The following is a 12,478-nucleotide window of genomic DNA, read 5'->3' on the forward strand; positions in this document are numbered from 1 at the left end:
CTGGCAAATGATCTGGTGCCTAATAGCAAGTTTCAGGGGCTTGTACCTTCAGGACTGCATGGTTGCTCGTAGCCACAGCTGTATGAATATACCTGATGCATATTTCTCAAGCCTGCCATTTGTTTCATGATAGCGTAACATATGGTGTTAGAGGTGGGCGGTATGACCAAAATTCTATATCACGGTATTTTTCTAAATTCTGCCGGTTTCACGGTATTAGACTGTATTTTTTTCCCCATGCATGAGTGGATGTTAACCACATTTTCCACTGCAATTACTGCAGTAGACTGGTTAAGAATAACCTATTAGATTGTTATGAGAATTGTACATCGTACAAAAAGACATTTTAATGTGCACACAAGTATTAATCCAGGTTTGCATGGCTCCATAAAGTGATAGTTTTCAAGGGGGTGGCACTAATAAAGAGAAGGAAGCACATTGCATGACAGATGCAGTCAAAATATAGAACCTTTAATTGAACAAATTTTGCAAAAGCTTAAACTATGATTTTGACAACATATTTTCAACCATCCAAAGAGGCATTTAGACTTAGTAAAATATCCAGAGGTGTTTGTCAAAATTTGGATTGCAACTGAACACGTCTTAGAAAAGGAATAAATAGTAAATATTTTTTGTAAACCAACTACACTTTCTGTTAATGTTAACAATCTCTGTCCACTGACATGTTAAAGTGACTTTTTAAATAATTTTACCATCATTAAACTGCATAATATTTAAATTAATAAATAATAACAATACAATACATAATAGTATTACTGATAGTTGCACCATTACTTCAAAGCTTCAAGCCCAGGTGCATTACACAGTATTCACCAAATTAAAATAAAATAAAACAAGTGCAACTTGGTGATGACATCTTACCAACTGTACCATCATTTAGGCAAACTGCATTAATATGGACCTTGCTTCAAGCTAAGCTATATACATAAATAATAAAAACTGCAACTTGCATTTATAATGCTGTTTGTGGTATAGCCCTATGGAAGCGCATTAGGGCCACTGTGAAGAAAAAAAAATATGGACACGGAAGAAAAAAACAAACTATATGTCGAGAATAAATTCGACATGTTGACTATGTCAAGATTAAAGTCGACATTTCCACTTTATTCTCATAGTTTATTTTATAATTAAAGTAGAATATTGTAAACTAAACTTCATCCTAAAATCAATGTTTAATTTACTAGATTTTCTCAAACCCCGTCACAAGTTAATGCAGCACATCAAATACTTTGTGTTAAGTGTTCCCCGACCCAGTCGTTAATCACTACGCTTCTTAAACTGACTTCCTCCACACTAAGAGCAGGCGCCTGCAGCAATCACCGCACAGAATCCATTCACTTCATGATATTCCTGCTCTCTAACAAAACCCCAGTTCCTATCTTTCCTTTTTCTTTCTCCACATTACCAATCACCACACGATAAACGTCTTTGTGAAATTAAAACTAGTTATTAACTTAGCCGACGGAGTGTTCAGAACTTTAAAAATATCTTCATTATACATGTTTAATTATGCCATCCATTCAGAGTTGCGCCCATCTCTGAACGAGTCGCCAGCACAGGATGAATACAAGCAAAACATACACTAGCAAGTACAAAAACAAGTACAACTTGGCTTGCAGTATTATCCAGTAGTATAGAAACAGTATTTACACATCTGACCTTTTAAAACTAAAGTATCTCCAGGCAACGGACGGGACTCCTTTTTTTTCTGCAAAAGTTCTTCTGTTCATCATGTTCAACTATTAGTTCAGTTTCGGAATGCTCTCTGTCCATTTTCAATGCGCGGCATACCTGTGCTACCGTCCCACTATTTGGTGGTGTAGCAGTGAAAAAGAGCCCTAGTGCAACAAATCTGTGTTTAGCGGTGTAGCAGTGAAAAAGGTCCCCACTTGAACAGTTTCCTGCTGCGCCATGTTCCGAACGTCGTTTAGGCAATTTAAACCGGTGTTGCGGTATAAGAAAAATCCATATCATAAAAAAAATAAAAAACGGTTTATGGTATGAACCGATATACCGCCCAGCACTATATGGTGTTATGTTCATTGTCAGTTGTTTGTATTTTGCTATCAGCAGTAGTCTGTGGGAGACATGCAAATAAGAATCTCCTTTACCTATTTACACATCATAGTAAATTTGTACTTGAGCTTGATAAATCAGGATTTTTGTCAAATATGCCCATGATGTGAATATCAGCTTGTTCAGTTTTGATCAGATATTTAAAATATTATATTGAAAAGAAGCAAAGTGCACTAGTTTGGTCAGCCATAAATTGAAACTTCCAGAAAGTTACTGGTGTTTTAAACTTTAGCAAAACTGAACTCTCATTATTGGGATAATGTACAGCGGAGGTCTTACGGCTTCCTGATTAAATTTTTATTTTGCCTTAACTCTAAATTTATTATAATCTATTTCAGAAATGTGCATCAGAAGAGTCTGTTACAATAAAGTGACAATACTGATAACAACAACTCTTTCTGCCTATGATTCTTAAGTTGCTCTTTACTTTGAGTGGTTAGGATACTTAGTGTAATACTTGTTTTACTTCTCAGAAATAACAGCCCTATTGGAAAAATATTACGTTTTGTTAATTTTCTTCTCATGACTTACACATTTGTATTAAATCTATGCAGTATGTGTTACATCATCAGTGTCAACATGCTGGTCATTCTAACACTATAGTTTTACTTTGCTTGCAACTTCTGCATTCAATAGTAAGTTATGTTTTGATACTATTCATGATAATACTGTAAATAAATATCATCTTCAATATACAACTTAAATGAACATTTCACAGTTGGATGGAAGTTTAATGCATTCCTAGAAGTATGTGGGGTGGCACGGTGGCGCAGTGGGTAGCGCTGCTGCCTCGCAGTTAGGAGACCTGGGTTTGCTTCCTGGGTCATCCCTGCATGGAGTTTGTATGTTCTCCTCGTGTCTGCGTGGGTTTCCTCCGGGTACTCTGGTTTCCTCCTACAGTCCAAAGACATGCAGGTTAGGTGGATTGGCGATTCTAAATTGTCCCGTGGGTGTGTGTGTGTGTGTGTGTGTGTGCCCTGCGGTGGGCTGGTGCCCTGCCCGGGGTTTGTTTCCTGCTTTGCGCCCAGTGTTGGCTGGATTGGCTCCAGCAGACCCCCGTGACCCTGTAGTTAGGATATAGCGTGTTGTTGCTTTTTAATCATTTACCTTCTTTCATTTTTCATAATTATACTAATTTTCCCTGTAAATTAACATAAATTACTCACAAGTAAGTCAGTATTGCTTTCATCATTTTTATTTCTAATTTTTTTTACATTCTCCAGCTCAGCAAATTATTCAGCAAATTTGAAATTATGTCTCCTGTTTTTCTTGAATAAAAGTGACACTGAAAGTATAAAGCATATGTTATTATCTGGGAAAATGATAAAAAGGAGGCAGTTTATGAACAAGTTTGAATTATGCCAATTGACATAATTAGGATTATTTGTTTTATATATACAGTATATATACAGTGTATACAGTATATATATATATATATATATATATATATATATATATATATATATATATATATATATATATATATTGTTTTTACTGAAACAAACCCAACTTATATTAGGCAGCAAATAATGAAGAAGCCCAACCAATCAATTCTGTATAGAATTCTTTTACAAAGACCAAGAGATCAGTGTGGTTCTCACAGAATAAAAAAGTACATAATGATGTGAGTTTTAGTTTAGTTTTTATTTCACAAAGACATTTCTATTTTATTTATATATATATATTAGTTTCAGTTTTAGTTTTAGTAATTATGACATGGAGCGCCTACAGAGTTAGTTTTGTGTCACAATCAGACAGAACTGTACACTTAACAGATTTGGATATGAGTTTAATGTTAGTGGAAGCTTACTACACCACATAGTTTATTATCTGGTCTTGCTTTTGTCTGATAAAAACAAGCATAATCAAAACTAGACACTGAATATGAACAATTTTACACAATTTTATACTTTTTAAAATATTTTCTCATGAAAATCACAGGGGCTTAGGAAGAACAGGGCTCTTAGACTTGAATGAGTGTGCTTGCCCCACCTAGCTGTATTGAGGGAAACAAAGAACAACAAGCATATAGTGTGAAGGTTAAGGGCAGTGAGTCTTGAATAGACCACCATAAAGGACAGTAAACCCATAATGAGCAGAGCAAGAGCAGGTAATAGGAGTACGGATAGGCAAAAAACAACAGAGACAGCGTCTGAGATTAAGAACAACATATACATTATCTAAACCTGTTTATCCAGAGCAGGATCACAGGAAACCAGTAGTCTACCACAGCAGGTTTGGATGCAAGGCAGGAAAAATCCCTGGTATGCAATATGTATGATAAGGCTGATGTTAAGAACAAAAAGAATATGATGATTTCAACTATCTATTTTGAGAGAGGGAGAGAAAAACATTGAAAAAAGGGAGACAAATATTTTAAAATATAATTCTGCTAATGGATTACTTTCACAATATCAGGTATTCTGAGTTGTGAATATGAACTAAAAAAGATAAATTAATAAATATGGAATAAATACAAAAACCCATTAGTATGTTTAGTTTTTCATCACTTGTCAGACTCTCTACCTTTGTTTGTATCGCTTTGTTGTTAAACGATGTTTTTAAAGCAAAAGTGATTGATCAGCAACAATATGCTGATCTTGTATGATGACCTAGTCAGTCTCGATCAGTGCCGTTTTATTTTCAACAACCGGGAGTGGTCTCCTCGAGACTTTCTTGTATACTCAGATATGGGGATGGATATTTGTGGAGTAAACCGCAAGACAATGATTATATTTTTATATTATGTACATTAAGGAACCATCAACAACAAATCAAATTAATAATATATTGAACAATTATTATAAAAGTAAAATTGAATAAATCGGACTCTGCAGCTGTATTAAAAAAAATAATCGAGTATGTGTTCAGGTAAAGTACCACTTCCGGGTGATGGATTTGGCCCAAAAGTTAATACAGATCTATGGTGTAACAACCACATGCCGAATTTCATCCATCTATCTAGTTGCATTTTTGAGTTAACATGTTTACACACACACAGACACACACACAAACACACACATGCACGTGCGTACACACACAATTCCAAAAAATAGTATTGTTGGACACTGGTTAGTCTATAACGTCAAGATTCATCAAAATATCGAGGTCGAATTTTTTCATGATTACTATACTTTCTCTATACTTCGTATATGAGAAAGTAAAAACGATTTCTCCTTTGCGAAGAGGCAGGTGAATCGCTGTCAACAAAAAGCATACACCTGAGAAATAAACTGAAATGTTACTCACTCGTGATTTTTCTGTCCATATGGTAAACATTTTGTTGACCAGTACATTCTGATTTCAGCCGTTTGAATTACATCTTGATATACAACAAGCACAAAGAAAGGCGGCACGCATATCGCTTTCTATTTCACATGCTTTATGCACCCGCACTCAGCTTGCTCTGTCACCGCAAATGCTGTGTGAACAGCTGCCCTCCGTCACCAGCCACCGTTCACTGGATGGTTCGTGGTGGATGACTTTCTGTTTTAGAGTTAAAACTTACAAGGGTTAAAGACTAACGGCAAGAATATTCATTCAAAAACGAAAACTAAAAATATTTTAGTAAATTATTATTTTATTTCAGTTAGTCTTTCCAGCTACTTTAATAGTTTCGTTTAGTTTTAGTTTCTCATTTCGGTTTTGTTAATTATTTTATTTCATTAATTTATATTTACGAAAATGTTTTTTTAATAATAGTTTTAGTTTTGATTTTAGTTTTAGTTAACTATAATAACCTTGGTGAGTACAGTATTAAAATTTCTAAGGTGGTATACTGTATGTTGTGTCCATCTAAAGAAGATAATTTTACTCGAAACTGAACTAAAAACAGTATGTAGTGTAATTTAATGCACCATTTACTGTTACAAACAAACCACTGTCTTTAAAATATAAAAAGAAAAAAGTGTGATTTTAGCATTACTCATCTTGAACTTGTAGAATTTTTTTTTAAGTAAACAAACAAAACACATATTTTGCATGTTGATCTGCAATGTGAATAAAAGTGAATTTTACTTGATTGGCACACCACAGACATGATGTATTATGATGACTGTGACCCTGTGGCTGATACCTGATTTTAAGCTACTCTCATTTTCACTTGAGGAAATGCTATTTCAGCATTGTTCTTTCTGTCTCCCTCTCTCCTCCTCTCTCCCTTTCTAGTAACACAATCCTAAATACATCACCATGAGCTAATAATAATAATAATTATTATTATAGTAACTGAATACTGAGCGAACTCACATTCACCTTACTGTTAATATTGTTTTTATAGTACTTCAATCTTTATACTTTAAACCAAAATAGTTAATTTTTTATTCAAACTTGCCTACTGATGTTTGCTGGAAAGATTCTAGCTCCTTGTTTGTTCATCAATGGAAAAAGTGCATTAAACAAATTCATTGACTTTATATATATTGGCCTCCTTGGCATTATTCTAGGTGAAAGGGTTTCTATAATAACATCCCCTCGTGTGATAGATTTGCTAAGGTTTTTGCACCCCAGTGATATGAAAAAGCCTCTATATTTTGCTTTGATATATGTTTTGAAATTGCTTTTCTTGATCTTTTTAATCATTTTTAATGTATCAAATACAACATTTTGAATTTCTAGAACAAAATGAGGCATTTCACCATACACTTAGAATGTGAGAGATAGAAGTGTTTCCTGTAGTATTTAAAGCTGTAATAATGTTATATATGATTTATTTAAAATTTAGAAATTATGCCTTGCAGAAAAAATAACATAGCTTATTTATACAGTAAAATATTTAGGCAATTTTTCATGCCATTTCTTGTCCGCACTATCGCCCCTCTCTAGATCTCTGATCACCTGCTCCTTGTATTTGTGTGACTTATATCCCATGCACACATTATTAGCTACTGTCATTGTGTATGATATGGGTGAGACACACAATGTATTCATTTGAATTATGCAATACAAATTGTTAAATGTGAATTTAAAGTCTATTTTTAAACTTATTTTTAGTAATTCACAAATTCTCTCCAAAATGTTGCTTCATTCCTAAATGAATTGAGAAAGTTGTAGCTATTTTAGTATTTGTAATAAAACCCCATGTATTTAAAATGTAAATCTAAGTTACTGATTAAATACATATTAAACTACATATTAATACACAAAAGAGAGTTCTGTATTATAATAAGTCAATAAAGTAATACAGTGCTTTTTCAATTTGTGTAATTTAGCATTCTCCATAATTTTTTAGTCACAGTAAATGTGGTTATGATTTAGTATAGTTTTTCTGCAGCAGCAATTGAGAGTCTAACTAACTAAGACTAACTTAAAATGTCCAGAGTATTTTTTTCAAAAGAAATTATCCTTGCATCTGGCAAGTTACAAATGACTGATGATGAGTTTGCCTCTGTGCTGCTCCTTGGTGCCCACATGACGGTTTTCTTCATTGTTAACATCACAACCCTCCTGTAAATTGCAAACAGCTATGCAGGATTTATCAGACCTGTTACTTCTAGATGTACCTCTATTATTTTGGCCATGAGCATTATGTTTTCATAGAGTGTGATTCCTTTTGCCTGTTATTTGTCATGTAGTGTATTTTCACGGGCAACAGCTTGAACAGTTTAGGCACTGGAATGTAGACTGGAAGGTTGCCAGTTCAGTCCACAATTTCTGACTAAATGTTTGACACTGAGCGAGTCATGCCATATGCCTGGTCTCCATTTTAAAAAGAAAGTATCCTGGCAGTCGATCTACACAGTACCCACACAATACCCTGAAACTGACACTATGTTAAATAAAGATTGTCTTGGGTTTGGCTCGCTTCACTTGGTCAGGTGCATGTCTTCACTTCACGGAATTCACCAAAATAACATCATATTATGTTATGTGATGTCATTGTTATGTTATGTAATAACAACATGTTTCCTTTATATGTTGATCATGCATGTAAATTCATGACAGCCTTGAACTAGTTCTTCCAATGCTTCAATGGCATTGGTGTATAGACATTTGATGAACATTTTATAATCTTAAGTATAGTCTTAAGCATAGTGGAAAAGCTTTATCTTTTATCTTAGTTATACTTAGTGCTACCTTAAACATACAATCTCACATTTCCGCATCAGTCAAATCTTTGTTGCATTTATATAAAATATCACCATCTCTTACTTTATTTAATACAGTATGTGTAAATATACTAATAATAGAAATGTACATGTTTTATGGTGTGGATTTTATGTTGGGGGGGGTATTACATTTGTTATTTGAAACTTTTTAACTGTTTATTTTTTATTGGTTAAAAAATACAAATTTGATCACAAAAAAACTCTGGATCCAAACTATTTGGATTTCTGCAGTTCCTGTTTTAAGTGATCTTTATAGGCACAGTTTTGACAGATTAGAACAGTTTTAAAATGCTATTTGAGTCATGGTTTAGACTTAAAGGTATTGCATCATCACTCCATATTTGATTCAAAAACCTTTTTTTTCTTTACAAATATAGGGTCATTCTTGGAACTATTCTAAAGTATTAAAACCTTCATATTTAAAACCCATGGATGCTTTTTATGACTGCATATAACTACTTTCCATCAAGGCTCCAAGTAATTTGATTGTACCAGGGTTAACACAGAGCATTGTGTAATTGAAGATACAAAGATTTCAACACGTGGAAACTGATTTATATTCCTTTTGTACTGTCCAGTAAACTACAGAAATACCTAATTTATTTTTTTTACAATTGTGATAAAGTCAGCTAGTGGCCTATATTGTGTTTTTTTTTGTTTGTCATGCAGTGGTGCTTGGTGTCAGAGATTTGAATATATTGTATGGATTATCCCTCCTGAGAGAGGAATAGGTACACTGTCACTAATGACAGATGCAAATTTTGTTATATAACAAAATCATTAACATTTGTCTGCTTCTTAATATATTGTGGATTCCCAATGAAGATCTTGATTCCAGGTAGCCAAGAGCTGATGGAATTTGTATGAAAATGAACTTTAGTTTTTTGTTTATTGAGAGCTTGCCTTAGTTGTGTATACCCTTCTGTTTCCATTTAATTATTAATATTCACAAAGGTGTAGAATCTACCTTTTTTGTAAAGTCAAGATAATATCCTTTGTGGAATATACAATATAAAGTATTGATTTCCTGTGATTCATAACATATTGACCATTGCCACAGAAACCATCTGTTAATGCATTTATTGCTTGAAACCTGTATTTTCATTACAGAATTTCCACAACATCATCTACAAGGCAAATAAACAGCACTGCATGAGAAGGCTCTCTTTTGAAGGGCAAACCCTTGCACTCAAACACACTCACTTATACTTATCAATGAGGTATGCCAAAAAAAACTGTATGAGCAGATAGCACATGCGAAAATGGAAGTGTGCACAAACTGCAGTCAAACAGTAAGCAGACTGGCATCCAAACTCCAGTCATAACAAAGCCTGATAAAAGCTAATTTTCAATATAGCCTAAGCTGATATATACCTAACTTCTAAATTCATTAGTTTACTTTCATGAATCATTGGTTAAACTGCAAAACAATACATAGAAGTAACACAGTGAAAATAGCATTATGAAAATTGCTGAAAGATTTCACCTTTTAAGATGTCTTCACTAAATATCATGTTACAAACAGAATAGAAGCAAAATTTTTCATAACAATTGTTTATTTTGTGAAAATTATTATCTTTCCCTAATGTGTATGCTTATGTCTCATTTGTTGATGGCAGGTTGACAGCTATGAAACATCAAAAGAAACTGGGGTTGGACCTAAGTATCTTTCACACAGAGAAAGCCAGTCTTCAGATGAAGTACACAATGGTGTTCTGAACTGCAGCCAAGGAAGTACCATTGCCATCTCCTCCCAGCAAGAGAAGGTCATCCCAGAGAATGGTGTCTCAAAAGAAGCTTCCCAAAGGTCTGGAGAACTACTTGAGGACAATCAGGAGAGACCGGAAATAGAGGATCTTGATTCTTCCCTGGAAAATGGATGCCTTACTCCTCCAGATGACCAAGACTCTGAGAAAGGAGAAGGGGACCAGGTGCCACCCAATCCTCGTAAGAAAAGAGGAAGGCGGAAACTAGAAAACCCAGAAAAACGTAAGACAGCAGCAATTTTTTTGTTGGTTTGTCTTTTTTTACGTCTGAATTTTAATAGAGCCAGTATGACAACAATCTTGTGTTTTTGCTGTTTGTAATGTTAAAATACGGCAATGTTTGTATTATGTTTAAAAAAGCAATTTTCATGTGGTCTTCATCATCTGTTGTTCAGGTCAGTGGTGAGTGATTTTGGTAAATTTATTGGTTCAGTTGTTTTCTGTAATTATTTATCTATGGCGGAAAGTCAGTAAATCTCATGTTGATATTGGTAGTAAGTTCATTTAAAAAGTGCATTTGTTCTCATTTTTGTGTGTTATGATAATGATTCCCCAGTCACATGTTTTTGATATGTATTGCAGTATCGTCTCTATGTCACAATCAGTGCTATTTTGTGTGTGTTTTTTAAACAAATGCCACCTTTTTGGAGTTTTTTGGATCTATGAGCTACATGTTGTTATGCACGTGCTCATGTACTACATCATGGCAGCCCACATTATAGTATATGCCAGGTTGTTTAAAATGAATACAAATTTGTTGAAAAATAAAGAAACAAATAACGAAAAAAACTTTCAACACTTCTCATGGGATAGAAGTCTGCTTCTGACTTTGTTTTTTTATATGACTTTCAATCCAGCGATTTTTCAAAAATATAGGTAAAAGATCTTCTGACTAGTGATGAGCAAAACCCACTGAATTTGCTTTACCTCGTGCTTGGCAAAATCACAGAAATGCTTTTGAACTTTGCTGAATGCTGCAAAATGCATTGAAGTCAAAGGGGAAGGAGGGACTGCACTAGTTTTGAGAGGATTATAATAGTGCGGTCTTGTTTTAAATGACTGAGGGCTAGGGAGAAGTTTGCCAACAATTCTGGACCAATTATTGTGGCCAAGTATGTGATCTGAGTTGTGATGCAGCAGTGCTAACCACTATGTCACCATGCCTAAAACAACAAAAGACACAGATGGAATGAATGCCACAAATAAAAATACAACAAATGGCCACAAACTAGCAATAAGTAAATACAATATAGAGCATTGTGCTGAAAGAGTTTCATTCTTAGGAAACACATTAGCCATGACTCAAAAAAGCGGCATGGGCACAGCAGGAATGTCTTTTTTGTTTCCCATGTATCTCTGCAGATGCTTCACACTTTCTTCTACAATCAAAAATAAAGATATACCTTGTAGATATTCATAAATCTTTTGTTATTATTTCCCATGTTTTCTGATGAAGTGAGGGAGAAGTGCGGGCTCCTTTAAGGCTTGTTTTGAATTTGTTGCTGGGCACATTTGCATGCGTTGTGAAAGTTCTCCTCATGGCTGATATATATATATATATATATATATATATATATATATATATATATATATATATATATATATATATATATATATACTGTATATATAAATATATATGTATATTAGTTGCAGTTTTAGTTTAAGTAATTATGGTACGGTTAAAGAGCTACTATGGAGTTTAGTTTTTGCATCACAATGAGACAGAACTGTACACTTAAATGGGTTTGGATATAATGTGAGTTTAATGTTAGTGAAAGCTTACTACACTACACAACACACTTTACTATTTGGTTTTGTTTTTGTCTGATAAAACAAGCATAATCAAAACCAGTTACTGAATATGAACAATTTTACACAATTTTATAATTTTTAAAATATTTTGTATGTCAGTTGTGCTGAACAAATCTGCCTGTTGGCACTTTTTTTTCCTTTTATTGCCCAGAATGGGCCAATATGTAATGAAATTTAGGAGAATTTTAAGCTGTGAGTGTTTTTTACTGTCTACAGCACACAACATATCCTGCTCCAATGACAATGTGCTTATAATGAATGCCTTCAACATTGCATTCAAAAATCTCCCATACTGGGCTTTGTTATTTTCTACCAGCCATATTGATCTCTGATTCCATCTCAGTTCAGTTTACAGACAGAAGTTTGCCACCTGCTAGCCTGAAAAGATATATAAATTTAGAAAACAGAATCTACTGTGTTCTGACAGGTGTGATCATGACAAACACAGGGGTTTAGGAAGAACAAGACTCTTAGGCTTGAATCAGTGTGCAGACCCCACCTAGCTGTATTGATGGAAACAAAGATAAACAAGCATGTAGTGTCAAGGTTAGGGGCCATGAGACTTGAATAGACCATCATAAGAACAGTAAACCCTTAATGAGCACAGCAAGAGCAGGTAATAAGAGTATGGACAGGCACAAAATGACAGAGACAGCATCTGAGATTATGAACAATATATACATTACCTAAACCTGT

General features: G+C 34.1%; 1 protein-coding gene across 7 annotated transcripts in view; it reads left to right on the forward strand.

Annotated features, from left to right (window-relative positions):
• Window positions 1-12,478, forward strand: part of dnmt3ab (DNA (cytosine-5-)-methyltransferase 3 alpha b) — a 601,530-nt gene that overhangs the window by 288,581 nt on the left and 300,471 nt on the right. For all 7 annotated transcript variants that reach the window (XM_028796948.2, XM_051924572.1, XM_051924574.1 and 4 more), the window contains one exon: window positions 9,824-10,193. In XM_028796948.2, the coding sequence (XP_028652781.1) occupies window positions 9,824-10,193 (370 nt within the window). The remainder of the gene's footprint in view (window positions 1-9,823; window positions 10,194-12,478) is intronic.

Source organism: Erpetoichthys calabaricus, chromosome 3 (assembly GCF_900747795.2).
Source record: "Erpetoichthys calabaricus chromosome 3, fErpCal1.3, whole genome shotgun sequence".
In the NCBI taxonomy this organism is placed as follows: domain Eukaryota; kingdom Metazoa; phylum Chordata; class Cladistia; order Polypteriformes; family Polypteridae; genus Erpetoichthys; species Erpetoichthys calabaricus.